At 35.9% G+C, this 20,968-nt stretch overlaps 1 protein-coding gene across 4 annotated transcripts in view; it reads left to right on the top strand.

Annotated features, from left to right (window-relative positions):
- The window catches only part of LOC150094869 (dynein regulatory complex subunit 3-like), a 304,780-nt gene that overhangs the window by 182,693 nt on the left and 101,119 nt on the right, over window positions 1-20,968 (top strand). For all 4 annotated transcript variants that reach the window (XM_090411304.1, XM_090411301.1, XM_090411303.1 and 1 more), the window contains one exon: window positions 3,367-3,476. In XM_090411304.1, the coding sequence (XP_090267430.1) occupies window positions 3,367-3,476 (110 nt within the window). The remainder of the gene's footprint in view (window positions 1-3,366; window positions 3,477-20,968) is intronic.

Raw genomic sequence — 20,968 nt, forward strand, 5'->3', positions numbered from 1 at the left:
GAGTGTTCCTGGTAAGATTTATGCACCTATACTTGAGAAACGGTTGAGAAGAATTGTGGAAGAAAAGCTTGGTGAAGAACAAGCTGGATTCAGGCCAAATAGAGGCTGTCAGGATCAGATCTTCACTTGATGACAAATAGTTGAGAAATCATGAGAATATAACAAAGATCTGTATTTAAGTTTTGTCGATCTGGAAAAGGCATATTACAAGGTGCCAAGAGAGAAGCTATTCAATACGCTACAGTTATATGGTGTCAATGGGGCATTATATTAAGCAATACTTAGTCTTTATTTGAGTTGTAAGTCAGCAGTTAGAATTGAAGGAAGTACAGGAAGATGGTTTAATGTTAAATCTGGTGTGAGACAAGGATGTACATTATCCCCTCTGTTATTCATTATCTATATGGATCACGTTATGAAGGAAAGTGGTATTAAACATGATATCAAAATTGGAGATGTTAATGTCAGTTCTTTGCTTTATACGGACAGTGTTATACTTCTAAATAAATTTGCTACAAGTCTGCAAGATTCCCTGTCTAAATTGAATAACTGTTGTAATAGATGTGGTATGAGGGTCAGCAATAAAAAGACAAAGACAATGAAAATAGTCAGAATCGTTGAAAATGTCAGCTGCATTGTGAATGGAGAACCTGTGGAACAAGTAAAACATTTCAGCTACTTAGGCACGATTTTTAGTGAAGATAGTAAATTAAATATGGAAATAGACAATAGAATCAACAAAGTTGGTATGGTAGGAAGTCAATTGAATAAATTCATATGGAATAAGAGAGAAATTAGTTGGAACACTAAATTAGCTGTATACAAGACAGTGTTCAAACCTGTTTTAACTTATGGATCTGAGAGCTGGGTCAGAAGTAAAACACTTGACCAAAGACTAGAGACCGCAGATATTAGAGGCCGGAGAAAGATTAGGGGTGTGAACATATGGCATCAATGGCAATATCATATTAAAAACAAGGATATTAGGAAAGAACTAGACATTGTCAGCAGGAATGCGTTAACAGAGCTAATCTCAGGTGGTATGGTCACTTAAACAGAATGGGCGAGGAAAGATTAGCAAAAGAAGTGTTCTCTGCCAGGTTGGCAGGAAAACGACCCAAAGGAAGACCAAGATATAGGTGGATTGATACGGTACAAAGTGCCTTAGACAATAGAAATATAAGATCTGATAATGTTGGAGTCTTGACAAGTAACAGACTGATTTGGAGGAAAATTGTAGATAGGATGTTAGTAATGATGTAAATTTTTCATGTAGTACTATCATATCCTGTACACCCATTAGGGTACATGTCAGGAATTTGATGATGATGAGGTATGTTAGGAGGGCAAGATTGTGCTACTTCACAAGGGAGGTGATAAAACTGTCTGTCTGTCAGGTGTTGTGGTTAAGTTGTTAGAAAAGCTTATGGGGACTAGGATTCAGAATTGGGTTGACAACAATGGTATTATCTTTGATAGACAGCATGGATTTGTTAAGGGGAGGTCATGTTTTAGTAATTTACTTACTTATCACAGTAAGATGACAGCTTCTTTGAACAGAGGAGAGGGATATACAGTAATTTCACAAAGGCTTTTGATCGATTACCACACGATAAGTTGATAGTCAATCTAGAGCAGATGAGGTTGGATGTTATTTGGATTGGAGACTGGCTATCTGATAGGTATCAGCACGTTGTGTATGGGAGAGCAATATCCTGTAAAAGGAAAGTCACTAGTGGTGTACATCAGGGGTCTGTTTTAGGGCCATTACTGTTTAACTTGTATCTTAATGATATCGGCAAAAATTTGGATGAAGATATTCATTTGTTTGCAGATGATTCAAAGTTGGGAAGAACTATGAAGAGTAGAGATGATGTTGTGGCCTTACATGAAGACTTGAATAAATTGAGTGATTGGTCATGGGAATGGGGATGCGAGTTCAATATTGCAAAAGTGTAAAGTTTTAAAATTTGGGAAACAAAGATGGGATGTAAAATTTATGCTTGGTGGGGATGTATTGTCAGAGGTAGAAGAAATAAGAGATGTTGGAGTGATAATGGATAAGGATATGAAATTTAGTGGAACACATTGCCAAAATTGTGAAGACAACGCAATGGCTTCTGGGAACGAAGCGGAGGACACTAACTTGTAGAAGTAGCAAGATTCTTGTTCCATTGTATAAGGCTTTGATTAGGCCACACATGGACTACTGTGCCAAGATTTGGTCACTTGGTTTTCAAAAAGACAAAGAGATGTTGGAAAGAGTCCAAAGGCGACTGACTAAGGTTGTTTCTGACCTCTGGAATGTCAAATATTAGGAAAGATTGAAAAGATGCAATTTACAGAGTCTAGTGGATAGGAAGAAGAGGGGAGGTATGATAGAGACCTTCAAGTTAGTAAGGGGTTGTTATAGGATCAGTGCTGGAGTTGTTCTCCAGAAAACAGTGGGAGATCAGGGGAGAACCAGGGGTCATCCCTGGAAACTGTATAAAGAGAGTGTGAGCAGGTGAGTGAGAGGCAAGTTTTTTTCGTGCAGAGTTGTGAATGATTGGAATACCTTGCCTGAGAGTGTGGTGTCTGCAGAGAATTTGAGCGTGTTTAAGGCATGGTATGATGAGCTGTGTGTATGATAAAAGGACCTCCTAGATGAGTCTTTGACTCCATGGGATCTTGGGATAATAATAATAATAATAATAATATTGGAGGTGTAAGTGTCATTTCCTCTAACTGGGGAAGTATCTCTTTACAACAGGAAATGAAAAACATGACCACATGAAAATTACCGACATATTTAGAATAAATCTCAAATTTTTACAGATCTCTATTATTAACAGAAAATGCACAAAAAATACTTTCTTATGTTAACTCTCACTCTGAATTCACTGGGAAGAATGGTCTGTTATAATGCATGGTTTGCTGTGGTGAATTTAATTTAGCATGGTATTGATGCTATGAAATTTTGGTTGTGACTTCTTTTTTTTTTTGGTGTTTTGTTATAGTGTGTTAATTCATTGTAGTGTTGTTTACTGTGGGTAGAGTCTACTATATATAAAGTAAATAATAAATGAAATAGTGAACTTATGCAGGCAAATACAAACCTAATATTTTGATTATTTTCATGTAATAGTAAATACATTATTAACTTTTATACATAGTTAATTTTATCTTGTATAATCAAAAATATAAATGTCAAGCAGAGTCTCATAGTCAAGTTTTTGCATGAATATATTGTTCTTTATTAAAAATTCTGATGTAATTTTGCAGAATGGGATACTAAATTATTTTGAGAAGTTGGCCTCTTTTAAAATATTTTTATTGCAATTATCATTTTAATAGCTTAGTTTATAGCATTTGTTTTTTTTTTAGAGTGCTTTTGTTGAGAATCTGGATGAATCTTTCCTATTTAACCATATGCATAATAATGACACAGAAGGAGTGCTAAGAAAATTACCAGAAGCTGATGCTCTATTTGAACAGTATCCTTTTTTACTTTAAAAGATATTGAAATACGGTGCATGTAAACATGCTTATTTTTATTTGGAATTCTAATCCAAAAGGGGAAGGAAAGATTTCTTATATCTTGTACATTTTGCTGCAGTCAGCTTTTACTACAGTATTGAAAACTAAAGTAATGAATTGACTTTCACTATAGCAAACTCATAGTGACTACAGGAGTGGATAGTTTGCTACATTGCATTTCCTTTACAACAACAGCATTGTATCTATGGTTATAATGTTTTTTGGTGGTTATAGCGAGTGAGTTTATTATAAAGATGTTTGCTTCACGAATATTATACAAGGCGAAGTGCAGAGTGTTTTCAAAACAACAACCATAACTTGGAGACTCACTGGTAGACTGAAAAGAAGATCAATTCAGCCAGGAAGCAATGTTGATGAAGTTGTTTACAGTGATAGAAAAATTCTTCATAGCACAAGAAGAATTCCATGGCAGTCTCAGGAAGTTAAAGTAGTAGTAGTGGTGGAAAAGAAGAAAACATTGAAAGTTTCTTGCAAATAAGTCAGCATGTGCTTTAAGAGAATACAGAGAAAGATGTAAAGAAAAGCAGTGTAAAGTAATTAAACTAAAGCAGAAGTTGTTGGTATGAAGGTAAATGATACATATCAGAAAGGTGCAAAGTGTTCTGAAGGCTATTGAAAAAGCTTAGAAATTAAGGAAAAAAGAGTAGTGTAAAAGGAAGAGAAAACACTTGAGGTAGACAAATATGATCAGTACTTGAAAATACTATCAATACTTGAGGTAGAAAAAAGTCATATCTGACTAGTGATACTCTCAAAAATGAACATATATTGATAATACAGACGTTTTACTGTATTATCAATATCTGCTTTGCATAATTCATAACTGCTTACACAATTGAATTTTGGATGATTTGAGTATATTTCTCATAGCATCCATCCATTGAAAAGGAAAAAGATGAATTTGAGAATTGCAGAAGAATTTTCCTACTGAATGTTCATGGCAAAATTTATTTATGAAAGTCAAAACTTTAATTTCATTGATTAAGCTAGGTGTCAAATGGATGAATGAGGTGATAAAGCATGAAATCTTGAAGAAGAAAGCGCTTTGGAAGTAGAACAAAATGAATAATGGTAATAATCATTTGCATGAAGAGTATAAAGAGTATGACAGGAGAGTGACTCATTTGGTAAGGATAGCAAGAGTGTAGTATGAGTAGAAATTAGCAAATCAGGCCAATAAAAAACCTTGGAAGTTTTTTCAATATGTGACAAGTAAAAGGAAGAATGATTATGGCAAGATGTTAATGGAGGAAAGTGATAAAGCATGAAATCTTGAAAGTTTGGTAACTGCCTGAATTGGTAACTGCCTTCCGAGGACATAGTCAAGGTATTCAGTGAACAGTTCATCAGGGTGTTTCATCCTTAGTGTGAAAAGTGTAGAGAATGAAATGAGAGGAGACTTAATGGTGAGCGAACAAGAGGTATATGAGGAGTTAAGAGATATCAGTAAGGCAATAGAACTTAATGACATATCATCACCTGTCTTAAGGGATTATCCCAGGTAATTAGCATCATCCTTGGCCCACCTGTTTAACAAGAGTCTTAAAATAAAGCTGCAAAGAGTTGAAAAGAAGGTAAAATTGTCTCACTTCACAAAGGTGGTGATAAGGCTAAGCTACAAATTATCATTTGCACCATACTACTATACCATACTACACCAGAACTTGTATATCTGGTGTTGTATACTGCTATCCAAAGCCTAAGGAAAAACACTATTTCTGAAGATTACAACTGCAAATTCAGACAAATCAGCTTGTGGCAATTTTTATAACTGATGATTTCAAGTAGAAAGTGGGTACACTTTCAAAGTTTTGAATCATGGGCAAAGGGATCACATGGCAGCACTCAACAGGATAAAAGGCAAAAAAGACTACACTAGGTGAATTGTATTTGAAGGAAGCTCTTTTCATGAAGGAATAAAGTTGCAAACTTGGATGTTTTGTAATGTTTCAAAGACATCATCTGAATGATTTCATGTTGGGAAGAATTATTTGAAATCTTAAAGAAGGCTGCAGAATTACTGATTTTGCCAGAGAATTTGGAATCTTACATAGCATCGTATCTAGGCTCTGGACAGCATTTCAAACCAATGGAATGTGTTCCAGACATTTGCTAAGATACAAAACATAATTGATATACCACAGCAGGTCAGCTTTCAAGTCAACTCCATTCAAGCACAGGTACGCAAATATCTCGACAAACTGTGGCAAGTAGACCTGTACACCCAAATGCCTGTAGTGTGCGTTGCTTTATCCACAACTCATCATAGAGCACATTTCAGTAGTATTGTATCCATAAATATTGGACAAGACACCAATGGGCTAATGTACTCTTTACAGATGAAGGTTGTTTTAGTCTTTCCTCTGATTCTAGTTGACACATGATCTGCCATGAAAGTGGTATAGCTTACCATCGTGAAAATGTCCTTGATAGAGATAGATACAGTGGTGTGGGGAGGCATTATGCTTAATAGGTCCACTGAGGTAGAAGTGCTGGAAAAAAGGACTATGACTGGTGAACGGTATTGCAACGATGTTCTTCAATGTTATGTTTGATCATTTTATGGTGGTGGTGCTGTAGGCAAAGAATTCATTTTTATGGATGACAATGCCACACCACATCGTACATGAGCAGTGGAGAAACTTTTGGAGACCGAGGATATTAATCGAATTGAGTGGCCAAGACGCCCTCCAGCTCTCAACATCATAGACAATGTTTGGGATGCAATAGGGAGACACATTGCTGCTCAAAATATTCCTCCAGAAAACAAACAAGGCCCTATCCTTTGCTATGAAGATGGAATGGGCAAGTTTGCCTCAAGGACTTCTGAATCACTTGATGCTAAGCATGATACAACATACCAATGTATAAGCACTGTACATTAATTCCTTAACTATATCCTTAGGAAATTTGTAAATTTTGCCAAAAACATATTGCAATTTAATTTGTACAAAATTTAGAACACATTTTTTGTATAATATAATTTATTAGTTTGCTAGCAATAAATTTATGTTCACATTTGGTTGTAGTCATGGAAATTTTTTCATATAAATTAAAAAACGTAGTTCTTCCTTAGCTTTTTGGACACATTTTTAGTTAGCATCAGCGTTGGCCTATCTGTTTAACAAGAGTCTTGCAACAGCATAAGTCCCAAAAGAGTGGAAAGAAGGCAAAATTGTTCTGCCTCACAAAGGTGGTGATAAGGCTAATGCTACAAATCATTGACTAGTCTTGTATATCTGGAGTTGTAGTTAAGGTACTGGATAGGTTTGTGAGAGATAGGATACAAAAGTGAGTTGATAACAGTGGTATTCTTTGTGCTTGTTAGCATTGGTTTGTTAAAGGCAGGTCATGTTTTACCAAATTGCTTATGTACTGTAACAAGGTGGAATGAATTAAATAAAGGAGTGCATATACAGTGGTATACTTAGATTTTGCAAAGACTTTTAATAGATTGCCACACCACAAGTCGGTCACTAAACTGAAGCAGTGGGATTGGAATTGGATAGGCAACTGGGCTCTCATATAGGTATCAGCAAGTTATGTATGGGGGTGTAGTATCCCAAAAGAAAAAAAAGTCACTAGCGGTGTCCCACAGGAGTCTGTCTTGGAACCATTGTTATTTAATTTGTGTGTTAATGATACTGGAATGAGTTTAACTGGTGATATACAACTGTTTGCAGATGATGCAAAACTGTGGAGAGTGATGAGGAATCAAGTAAATGTTGTGTCGTTGCAGGAGGACTTGAATAAATTGTATGAGTGTCAACAGTAGGGAACTGTCACTTCAATGTTGCAAAATGTAATGTTTTGAAATTTGGTAGGTAACAGTTAGATGCAAAGTATATATTCACTTAATGGGTAAATTTTGCAGAAAGTTGAGGAGACCTTGGAGTAGTTGTGGACAAGGATGTGAAGTTCACAGGTCACATTGTACAAATTGTGAAGACATCACATCAGATTATGGCAATGATGTAGAAGACCTTAACATGTAAAAATAAAGAGTTTCTGGTTCCATTGCATAAGGTCTTGATCATGCCTTTTTTTGGATTATTGTGCATAATAGATTTGCTCTCCCTAAATTTCCTGGTGATGAGGAAAGGGTCCAGAGAAAACTGACTAAAGTTGTAACTGGTGTTTGGGTTTTGATAGATTGCCACAGGAGTCTGTCTTGGAACCGTTGTTATTTAATTTGTGTATTAATGATATTGTGATGAGTTTAACTGGTGATATACAACTGTTAGGCAAGATACAGGGACAGATTAAGGGAATGCAGTTTGCCAAACCTTGTGAATAGGAAGAAGAGAGGGGATTTGATTAAGACATTTAAGTTGGTAAAAGGTTGTTACCGTGTTAATGCAGAAGCAATATTTCATAGAATGGGGGAAGGGTAGAACAAGGAGACATCCCTGGAAGTTGTATAAGGAGGATGTGAGCAGGGTATCAGGTTCTTCAACATGGATAGTGGTTGGTAAGTGGAATTCATTGCCTGAATTCCACATTGTGGTGAATGCAGATATATTGAATGAGTTTAAAGCATGGCTTGATGAGTTTTGCGTGTAACAGTGTGTACCACTTGCAATTAGTCTTTTGACTCCATGGAAGTCTGGTGTTAATAATAATAAGTATAATAATACTATAACAAAAATTATGGAAGAGATACTTGGAGAAGCTGCTACCAAATAGTTGTTGTGATTAGAATTTCACTTTAAGACAAATATTTCAGAAATTATGTGGAACATATCGCAGATTTGTATTTAAATTTTATACATCGAAAAAAAAAGGCACATGAAGCATCAAGAGAAAAGCTGTTCAAAACAACAATTATATTATATGAATGAAAAATTATACAGAGGCATACATAGTTTATATTTAAGTTGTTAGTTAGCATTTAGAATTGAAGAAGGTACAGGAATGTAGGCTGATGTAAAATCAAGTATAGGACAAGATTGTACATTATCTTCACTCTTATTCATCATCTGTATGGATCATGATGATGATGAACGAAAGTGGCTTTTAAATCGATAACAAAATTGGCAATATTTATATCAGCTCTTTACTTTATGTAGCTGATGTTATACTCACTAAATAAATGCATCACCAGTCTGAAGGGTTCCTTAATTAAATGGAATAACTTCTGTAATAAATTGGGTAAGAAAATCAGCAATAAAAAGACAGACCATGAAAATATAAAGGTAATGCTGAAAACATCAGATGCATTCTGAATAGAGAACCTATAGCACAAGTCAAATATGTTCACTATTTTTGTAAAATTTTAGTGAAGATGGCAAATTAGGTGTGGAAATACGAGACAAATAGTAAATAAGTAAAGTTGGTGTGACAGGGAGCCCTCTGAATAAATTTTTATTTAATAGGAGAGAAATTAGCTTAAACATTAACCTAGTTGTATACAATTCAGTACTCAAATTAATTTTAACTTGTGGATCTGAGTGCTAGGTTAGAAATTAAACAGTTGATCAAAGACTCAAGACCCAGATATGAGAGTTCTGAGAAAAATTATGGAATTGAATAAAATGATGACAGAATCATATTAAAAAATGAAGACATTAGGTAGCTTTCAGGAATATTTGAGCTGAGTTAATCTCAGGTAGTGTGGTCCCTTAAACCAGATCGGCGAAAAAAGGTTACAAAAACAGGTGTTTGATCCCAAGATTGCAGGGAAAAGAACTAGAGCTGGAAGACTGAGATCTAGGTGGATTGATGATTAGAAGTACCTTTAGAAACCAAAAGATAACCTTTGACAATATTGGAGTCCTGACAAATGTTATTAGATTGATTTGAAAGAAATTGCCATTAAGAAGTTAGTAATAATGTAATAAATCGGAAGCTGCAATTATTTGGACACATCTGCAGAATGAGTGAGGACTGGAAGATAAAGACATTCATGTTTGGTATTATGGATGGTGTAAAACAGAAGAGGTAGACCATAACAGAGAATGGATAGACGACATAAAGGACTGTTGTGGAATGGATGTACAGAAACTGTGACACTGTGCACTGGACAAAGAAAGGTGGAAGAAGATAGTGAAGGAGGCATCGGACACAACAGGAGGTGAGCCCTGGTTTGTGATGATGATGATGAATAATGTAAACTTATTACATATGCTGAAAACACCTTGTGGACTTTTATCAGGAATTTGATGATTTGTGGTGTTTCCTATAGTGAGAGTCAAATGTCTAATAAGCCATTGTTGAATTTTCTTTAAGATTTCTTTAACATTCATGATGTGGTGTGTTGGCTCGGCCTTTTCAGTAATTGTTTGTGGCAATTGTAAGTATTTACTATTGGGAGTTGATTGTGTAAGTAATAGAACTATTTTCCATTATTACTTGTACAATCTCTTTTATGAATAAAATTCAAAGCTAAATATATGTATTCTAATTATGTAAATTTGAATTCTAATTCAAATTTACTTAATTATTCCAGACAACTTTATACCATATGACCATAATGTTTTGAATACGTATGCTTTGGTACTTCATCATATTCTTTTTCCAGATTTTACATACAGATCCTGATTATATTGGCATGATTTCTCAACTATTTGTTGTAAAATAAAATCTTGTTCTGACCTCAATCTTGGCCTTAGTCTTCCCCAAGTTTCTTTTTCACAGTTTTTCTTAGCATCTTTTCACTTGGAATGCTCAATAGGAAGAGTCTCTGTTTTATAAATACAGAGAAATATATACTGTTTTATATATACAAATCATATTGATTTGTATTTCCCTTTTTATATACATATTGGTACTACAAGAGCTTTATTCCAATTTTCTGGAATTTGATTTTTAAGTCTTCTGAATCATGCATGCCGCATAATCACTGTAAAAATTTTATATTTCCGTATGTGAGCATTTCATGATTGGATTTTGTGTGTGTAGAGTGATTTTAGTGCTCCTGAAGGATAAGTAACTTTTTCATATTATAGTAAAAGATAATATTAGATTAACTTATTGTAGATTTTGTTTTAAATGGGTGTTTGATTGACTGAGCTATTTAGTTTGTAAGTAACTCTTGTATTTTATTTTTTTGTTTAAATACAATATGGTCGGTATGGTGCCAATGCATGGTAAAACAACGGTGGCAAAGACCATGTTGCTAGGTAATTTGAATTTGTGGGATTTTATGTAGTGCAGTGTATATGAAATGTATTCCTCGAGAAAATTAAAGTATATGTCAAAGGAAATTGAAACTGGAGAGAGAGAGAGAGCACATATTAAATGTTTCAAAAGTGGGTGCCTGTTAGGTGATGAGAATGCAGCAAATGTTAGTAGAGTAGACATTATCAGTGGTATAATGGAAATTATTGGAATTAATGTCGAACATGCTGCTGTAGAAATAGAGGAGAATGACATGGACGTTAATAAAAAAATGGTAAATTTCTTTCTTTAAAAAATTGAAGAAGCAGCAAGAGATTAGCAAGGCCAAAAAGAGAAAGAAGCAGGTAGTCTGAAGTAATAATAAAGACGGAGCAAAGAAACAACAACAAAAAAAAAAAAAAAAAAAAAAAAAACGGTTACAGAGAGAATTACAAGGGACGTCCAGAAAGTAAGTTCCGTTTTTAAATATTTTCACTGCAGCGCTACGATTGCAATGGTGCACATGCGTGCTGAGTTTGTTGATTCGTTAGCAAGGCATTGGTGCCATTTTCAGACATTCTTGCAGTGCATACGCTTCTTGGTGTGTGTTTATAATGTCTAAGAAAATCGAATCGCCCACCTCATGTGAAATTAGGTCAGTTATCCGCTTCTTGAATTCGAGTAACGTTAAAGCAGCTGTAATTCATTGGCAAATTATTGAGGTTTATGGAGAACACGCAATAAGTGATTCAATGATACAAAGATGGGTAAGACTTTTTAATGAAGGAAGGACAGGTGTGCACGATGATGAACAGAGTGGGTGACCATCTTTAGTGACTGATGATTTGGTGCATTTAGTTGAAGAGAAGATTCAACGGAATAGGGGATTCACTATGACATCACTCTCACTGCAATTTGCAGAAGTTTCACGTTCATGTCTTCATGAAATTGCGTTGGAGAAACTGAATTATTGAAAATTGTGTGCATGCTGGGTGCCGAAGTTGCTTACAGAACAACACAAAGTGAATCGGCTGGGCAGTGCATTGGAATTCTTGACACGCTACCAATTAGGATGACGATGCTTTCCTGAGCAGATTTGTCACCGGAGACAAGACTTGGGTGTCGCACGCAACCACTGAATCCAAACAATAGTCCATGGAGGGGAGGCACACCTCATGACCAGTCAAGACAAAATTGAAGACAACGGTTTCCACTTGGAAAATCATGTGCACTGTGTTTTGGGACAGACAAGGAATTTTGCTGGTAGACTTCTTGGGTCAAGACTCCACAGTCAACACAAGTATGTACCTTAAGAAACTGCGTCATGCGATCCAGAATAAACGACATGGCATGCTTACCAGGGGCATTGTTTTGATTCATGATAACGCCCACCCACACATGGCCAGAGTAACACAACAACTTCTCGCCACCTTCGGCTGGGAACAATTCCATCATCCTCCATATAGTCCTGACCTTGCGACAAGCGACTTTTACCTGTTCAAATATCTGAAATCTTTCCTTGGTGGCTGGCGGTTTCAAGATGCCGACGAGGTCAAAGAAGCAGTCAATACATGGTTTGCATCACAGGCAACCTTGATGAAGGTATACAACTCTTGGTGCCCCGTTATGATAAGTGCCTGAACAATGATGGAAATTATGTAGAAATGTTTCCAATAAATTTTTTTTTGTAAGTATATTTTTGTTTCTCTGACAGCCCATCGGAACTTACTTTCTGGATGTCCCTCGTATGTATAGAGACTCAATGATCAGGAGAGTACTTAATGAAAGTTGCACAAAATCGTGTTTCTCGGGTGCAAAAATTCACAATATTAGTCATGCCATCCACATGCAAAAAAAAAAGGTAAGAATGAAGGAACTGATTGTCTTGATTGGCACAAATGATTTGAGAGGTGATGTATTCTATGATGGAGCATGTAAAGGATTTGTTAGGAGACAGAACTGAAGAGAGAGAGAAGGTGAAGATTGTAAGTCTCCTGCCATGCTATGATTGGGGTGAACTGAGGAGGAAGGTATTGGTAGCTGATGAATCTATACATATATTGTGCAGAAGGAATGGTGTAGACTTTGTGGATCTGTGGTCTATGTTTGACAGAAAGAAGATTTGTATAATGCTGATGTGGACTATATCTGAATGATTTTTATGTTAGATGTCTAGAGAGAACTTTGTTCACCAAGCATGGTGAAGAGCAAATTCAGGAAAACTTAAGCAGTAAGGTGGAAGCAGGTGAGTTTGTGTGAAGGCATCGGTGAGGCGAGCGAGTGTAAGAATGACCAAGTGCAGAATCTTATCTCTCAAGCAAAAACACTGAATACTGTAGTCAGTTCAGGAAGTATAGGTAGGTGCCTAAGGATGCTGCAGTTTCTATATACTAAAACCAAAAGTAATAAGAACAAGAGGGAGGAGTTTTTTTTGCATTGATTAGTGCAACAATGCCAAAAGTTATAGGCGTTAGTGAGACTTAGCTAACAGCAGATGATTTAGTTGCAGGGATAGAATGTGAAGGGTTTAGTATTTCCAGGAAAGATAGAGAAAGGATGGAGGGAGGGGTACTGATGATGATAGTGGATGAATTGCAGCCAAAAATAATAGGAGATAGGGGCAAGGGTAGCTGTTCATTTGAAGCAGTCTGTGAGATTAAGGCCAGTAAGACAAAGTATGCAGTTGGTTGTTGCTATAGGCCAGGAAGTTCCACGGGTGATCTGGAAGACATACATCACCAAATCAGTACAAGTATGGGTCGAGTAATTATTACAGGGTACTTCAATTATGGAGATAATATAGACAGGAAGGAAATGGAATGTATACACCTACTAAGAGATAATTACTTCAGGAAGCATGTGATGGAGGGAACTAGTGGTGTGAGAATACTGGACCTTGTAATCGGTGGCAATGTGGTCACCTTGGTTATGGTAACCAGATTGTCTCCAATTGGTGAACGTGACCATACCGTCTTGACTTGGGAGATTGTAAACATGAGGAATATTCTGTCAAGAAGAGTGATATGTGGAACTACAAGGCAGGTGATTATAACAAGCTTAGGAAGAAGATTAAATCTGTCTCATGGCATAAAACATGCAGAGTAAGGATGTTAGTAGTGCATGGGAGATAGTTAAGGGTCATCTAGAGGAAGCAATATTAAATAGTATACTTAAAGTAAGGAGGGTTAATCAGGTAGGAGTTAGATGGATGAGTAATATCATTAAGCATGCACTGCAGGAGAAGAAAATGCCATGTAGGTTATATAAAGAGAAAGGTGACCAGCAAACTCATGAACAGTACCAAGCTCTGGCAAGAAAGGTGACAGCATGACGAGGAAGGCAAAATCAGATTATGAAAAGAAGCTAGCTGAGTAGGCCAAAGGAAATCCCAAAGATTATATATTTGGTTTAATCCTTTATCCAAGTGTAAGCAAACAAAGTTTACACCTTTAGTATTTTCAGGACTGGGGCAACTCGTGGTAAAGGTGGTATAAGAACTGATCACTTGGCTTAGTATCTCCTATAATGCAAAGCACATCTCCTTGCTGACATGTATATTGCTATGCATTAAGGGAAGGGCCACTACTCAGACCAGTTTCAACCTTTATTGAGGTCTCATCAGTGGGAGCCAGACCCACAGGTGGTGATACTAAGGTGGAAGTAATGCAGAAATATCACCATATACCAATTGCCAAAAGGTGTTGAGGTGTTGACACCTTTTGGCGACTGGTATATGGTGATATGACTTCTGCATTACTTCCACCTTAGTATCACCACTTCTGGATCTGTCTCCCAATGACAAGACCTCAATAAAGGTCGAAACCAGTCTGGGTAGTGGCCCTTCCCTTAATGCATAATATTATATATGTTCACAAGGAGATGTGTTTTGCAATATGGGACATACTAAGGCAAGTGATCAGAACTTGTACCACCTTTACCACGAGCTGCCCCAGTCCTGAAAATACTTCAGATGCAAACTTTGTTTGCTTACACTTGGATAAAGGATTAAACCAAATATATAATTGGTAGCATAGCCAAGTGTAAAAACTTCCGTCAAATTCCATATAGTTCTTTCGTTATGGGGAAGAATGACAATTAAGATTAAAACCTTAATGATGGTCATGAAGTGACAGAAGCAGATGAAATAGTTGAGTGACCTCTTTTAAAAGCTATATCATCCTAGTGAGGTTACTGCTTTAACATATGTACAGACACTAATGTGGGAACAGAGGTGGATAAATTGGAGGTTCTTACGATATCAGAGAATCTCAATGTAAATACAGCCATTGGATCAGATGGGTTATCAGCTCAGTTTTGCAAAAATGTGCAAGGGAACTGGCAATGCTTCTGATCAGGCTCTTTAATTTAAGTCTCAGCTCTGGTAAGTTCCAAGAGATTTGAAAGAGAGCAAAATAATTCCTTGCATAAGGGAGGTTCTAAGACTGCTGTAGCAAATTATAGACCAATCAGTATCTCAGCCATGCTGGTAAAAGTACTGGAAAATTTGGTCAAAAAGAGAATTCAAGATAAAAATATAATTTTGTATGAGGGGCAATATGGCTTTGTAAAGGGTAGGTCATACCTTAGTAATTTAATAACTTTTTATAAGAGAGTAACAGCTGAATTGCACAAAGGAAATGGCTACATGATGATTCTGCTGGATTTTGCAAAGGCATTTGAAAGCATATCTCATGGAACTCTGTTATGCAAATGAAAAAAAAAAGGGGGGGATTGATGTGACACCAGTTATTCCGATGGATAGCTGCTGGCAGATATCAAAAAAAAGTGGTATGTGGAGGGGCAGAATCGAGGCGAAAACAGGTGACTAGTGGTGTGCTGCTAGATTCAGTCCTGGGATCATTCCTGTTTATTTTGTGTATAAATGATAAATGAAATATTCAGTTGTTTGCTGATGATGCAAAATTAGGTAGAGTAATAGTTATTTAAGGCAAGGTGAAAAGCTTGCAGACCTATTTAAGTAGGCTTTCAGTATGGGCAAAAGATAATGGGTACCATCATGAAAATTATGGAAACAACTACTGTGTTAGAGTAAAACTTTAGTTTAATTTTAGTTTATTTTATTTTGGTTTATATTAAACTAAAGTTTTACTCTAATGCTGTAGTTGTTTCCATAATTTTCATGGTGTATTTTGATCACCGTGTAAACATGAAGGAAAGGATAATCGGTATCAGTTTAATGTGGAGAAATGTAAAGTTATGCATTTTGGGATAAATAGATTATAAGCTGTGTACCACATTGATGGAACTGTACTCCAGGAAATAGATGAAGCTAGAGATTTAGGATTGGTGGTAGACAAAGTTTAGAGAACAAATGGCACAGGTTGCCCATAAGATTCCTTCACTATTGAAGAACACATTAACAAGTAGAGATACATAGAAGTTATTCCTCTTTATAAGGTCTTGATACACCCACATCTGGTTTACTGTGTGTAAGTCTGATCTCCTAGGTTTTTTGGGGATGAGGAAGTGGTGGAGAAGATTCAGAGGCAAGCAACCAAGATGGTGAGTGGTCCATGCAATGTTCAATATGAGGATAGATTGAGGTTGTGTGGGTTGAAGAAGTCCTATGTAGGGGAAATGTTTCAGCACTTGATCAAAACATCTGCTAATACAATCCAGAACCTATCCTTCTGAAGACATATTTTCTAAGGACCTCACAATGACAGAATTAGAAACAGCAATTAGTCAATTTGACCCCTTACAAATCACCCAGAATTGATCTTATCTTTGGACATATGATTAAAAACATGGGAGAAAAAGCCAATAACTGTCTTCTATAGATATTTAATGATTGATGTTTTCCATAAATCTAGAAAACATCAGTCATTATATCTATACTCAAACCTAATAAAACCAAGTGACTGTAAAAGCTGTCAACCAATAGCTTTGACTAGTACTCTCTGTAAACCAAACAAAAGAATAATACATACTAGACTTATGAATTTGCTCTTAGAAAATAACAAGATCAACTTTCTACCAAACTGCATACAGGTCTCATCACACCATAGATCAATTATTTTGCTTTTGGCAATCAGTCATAGATGGCTTCCAAGAAAAACCACCAAAGAAGACAACAGCAATCTTTTTGGATCTTATAGCTGCTTTCGATCATGTATGGAGTTAATTTATTTATTTATTCATATGGAGTTTCCTCCCTTTTCTCTCCCATCCCTATTGGGGCGAGTTGAGCCCCCCTCGTGGGAGGGTTAAGTATTTATGGCTATAGATCCGTGTGTTCACGGGGCCGGTTTGCCTGCTTGCGGGATGAAAAACCCCAGATAAACTGGGGGAAAAACCTTACTGTCCACACCCAAGACCAGCTAACATATGGTTGCTAAGCACAAAGCCACTAGGCTAACCGTGCGGACACAAAAGTTAATGAAAATTGCATATGATACCTGAATAAGGGGGGGACGCATTAATTTGGTTCAGACTTCATGAAAGGAAGAAAAATAAAAATCAATCGAATTTATACCAACACATACCAAACTTAGGCTGGAGTCCCACAAGATTCTATTTTAAGCCCACTCCTATTTCACATCTATATGAACAATATTCATCCTCACATCGTAAATGACATAAAAATAGCATGCTATGTTGGTGATATAGCAATCTGGCACACAATCAGTAATCCTCAACAATCTGAAAAAGTCCTAAATAAACCAATGCAATGCTTAGAAAGATGGGCAAAGGAACTTAAATTACAGATAAACCTGGAAAAAAAAAAAAAACTGAGTATTTCTCCACTGATAGAAAAAATAGACATAATAACAACAACCCCCAAATCAAAATATATAATATCAAAATAGGAAAAACAGAGGCTCCAAAATACTTAGATCTAAATCTAGATACTGAACTGAATTTTTACAACTCATATTACAAATATATCTAATAAAGCTTTTAAAGAGCTTAATATTGTTCCACAAAGCTTTTTGTGGAACAAAATGCAAAACCAAAGAAACTCAAAACTACATATACCGCACTCATATGACCCACTATGGAATATGCCTCATCCATCTGGGCTCCAGCTTCTACTAGCTCAAAAGAAAAACTTGACAGAGCACAATGAAGAGCAGCAGAAATTATTATCGGTGCAGTCTCATCCACAAATAACTTAAAAGTTCAACAAGAGTGCAGACTTCACATACTAGAAGACAAAAGAAAACTCTCCACAGTTAAATTCACTAACAGAATCAAGAGCCAACAGCGAGATCACATCTTACTCAGGGACTGAGTAATGCCTGGACAGGAAAATCTAGACTAAAGAGATCATCTACTTTACAATATGATCATGAAATTAGAAAACAGATTGACTTAGAGCACTTCTCGATCAAAATAAGTAAAGAGCCATTCTTTCCCACTATACCACCAAAAAATGATCACTTAAATCTCCTAGAAACGTGTTCAAAAAGGGATCCACAACATGAAAATAAAAGAAAAGGACATGACACTATATGTCACTTAAATAAACTAAACCATGTCATCATCTACACTAATGGATTATCTAATGAAGCAGTTAATCAAGGAGGAGCAGGAGTTTTATTAATTCTACCTGGAGGTGAGGAAATGCATATCAAATCAAATCCACAGCTAGCAAAACAGCTTCAAAACTTCACTTATGAATTAACAGCCATACCAGCAGCTCTAAAGTTCTCTCTAATCCAGTAATAAACATTACAGAAGTGATAACCATCACCATCTTCAGAAACTCAAAATCTGCACTTGATGCATTAAAAAATAATGAAAAAACAAAATTCACACAGGAAATTCATGAACATCTAACTACTTTAAATTTGAAAAATAAAAACTACACTACAATGGGTACTAGCCTATGTAAATATTGAAGGCAATGAGACAGACTAGCCAAAGAAGCAAGCCTCAAAAAATATATTCACTACCATTAACTGATGCTAATTCTGTCGCAAAAGTAAGATTGTTAAAACAAACTATCAAGAAGAAGCATGAAATCAGCAAAATTAATAAAAATAGAAAAATAACCACAATCCTCACCAGACTAAGGACAGAACATTTTAAAGGCATGAAAATTCAGCCAGACAGTATTAGAGGCTAGGAAATATGGAAGAACTGTTCAGGAGTCAAACTAACACCTGTCCATATCTATTCTTGTCCAGCAATTGCTGCTGCTTTAGAGAAAATTGACAATAACTATAAAAAAGCTCAACTCCATCAAAGTTCAACAGATTGCCAAAGTAGTTTCATGCTACAGGCTCATGGTCATATCTAGTAGCTCTTCAATGGACTTGACAGCAACAACCAAGCAGAAAAAAAAAAAAAAAAATTAACATGCTCTTCTTCAGAGATTAGAATCCAAGGAAATGCAAGAACTAACTCAGTTTCTTGGAACACACACACACAAAGGATTAAACCAAATATATAATTGGTTACATGCTATATGATATGTCAGTTGTGAACATTGTTTGACCATTGTTTTTATTCTCTCTCTGTCCTTATAACAGGGATGAAATATATAGGAGAAAATTAATCTACATGTTTTATATATCATCATCATCACGAACCATGGGCTCACTGCCCGTTGATGTCTGATGCCTACTTCACTATCTTCTTCCACCTTTCTTTGTCCAGTGCACAGTGTCACAGTTTTTGTACACCCATTCCACACCAGTCTTTTATATTGTCTATCCATTCTCTGTATGGTCTACCTCCTCTGTTTAAACCATCCAAAATAAAAAACATAAATGTCTTTATCTTCCGGTCCTCACTCATTCTACAGATGTGCCCAAATAGCAGCTTCCGTTTTATAATCTTCTGCATTAGATTCTGTTTTGGTTGTATCTTCTGATAGAGCTTTTCATTGGTGAAAACCAATGAAAAGTTCTATCATGGTGTATTCATCCTATTCTTAGAATCTTCCTGTAACAAGTTCTTTCAAATGCCAAAATTCTTTTTCTTGATTCCTTATTTATTACCCACGTTTCAGATCCGCACAGTACACCGCTGAAGATGCATGTTTCCAATACTCTTAGTTTTGTTTGCAGACTGATCACTTTACTTTTCCAGATGTTATCCATGGCCTTCAGATTTGTTCTTCCCTTTGCAATCCTGATCTTTATTTCTTTTTTACAGTCCAAGTCATATGTTTACTTTCCAAATATGTGAATTGTTCTACATTTTCTATATCAGTTCCATCCACTTGTATCTTTTGTTTCATGTTCTGCTCACCAAATACCATTGTCTTTGTTTTTTCCAAGTTCATAACAAGTCCAGATCTCTTCCCTTCCTCATTTAACAGTTGCAGTGTTTTTTATAGTTCTCTTTCGTCTTCTTCAATAATAACAATGTCATCTTCAAATCTCAGATTGTTAATTCTCATTCCGTGTACAGATATTCCTTTGGCATCTTCTTTCATTTTATCCATTGCTCTTTCTAAATGTGCAATGAAAATGCTTGGTGATGGGTCTCCCTGTCTAGTACATCTGCTTGTTTTAAACCATTTCCCCAAATCATCACCTATTCTAACTGTTGCAACTGAATTCTGATAAATCTTTTAATATAGCTATTAGTTTTTTTATCAATTCCATAGGATTCCAGAACTGCTAATGTCACTTTCTGGTCAATAACTGTCAAATGCTTTCTGAAAATCAACAAAGCAAGTATATATGTTTTTGTTTTTTCTCCTAGCTTTCTCTGCTATTAACCTCATTGTCAAAATCTGTTGAATTGTAGTTCTGTCCTTCCTAAATCCTGCTTGCTTGTCTGCAAGGTAGGCTTCCAATTGTGTTCTCAATCTTTCTGTCAATATGATCATCATCACTTTACCAAGGTGACTTATCAAGGCAATTGTTCTATAATTTTTGCATTTTTCCCTTCTTTCCATACCATATTGCATAGTTGGTGCATTTCTTTAACCATACTTTCCCCACTATATTTAATCATTTCTCCAGTAATGTTATCGTTACCAGGACTCTTGTTGTGTTTTAGCCGTCCTATAGCTTTTTCTACCTCTCCTCTTAAAATGTCCATATCATGCTCATTACTTGGTGGTGATATCTGCTTCAATTCTTCAGTCAGTTTCCCAACGCTATCTGAATCTAGTTTTTCTTCATATAACTCATTACAGTATCTTGTCTACTGCTGTACAATTTTTTCTTTATTCATCAATACTTTGCCTTTTTCATCTTTAATTATGGTCTGTTTTGGTTGCCACTTTCTATTAATGGTTCTGATTATTTTGTATATCTCCCTTGTTTTATGCTCTCCATAGTACTGTTCTATATTGTTGCATTGGGCTTCTAACCATTTCATCTTATCCATTCTGACTGCTGTTTTC

This window comes from Typopeltis vanoorti, chromosome 21, assembly GCF_054136105.1.
Source record: "Typopeltis vanoorti isolate ZY-2024b chromosome 21, IOZ_Tvanoo_1.0, whole genome shotgun sequence".
NCBI lineage: Eukaryota > Metazoa > Arthropoda > Arachnida > Uropygi > Thelyphonidae > Typopeltis > Typopeltis vanoorti.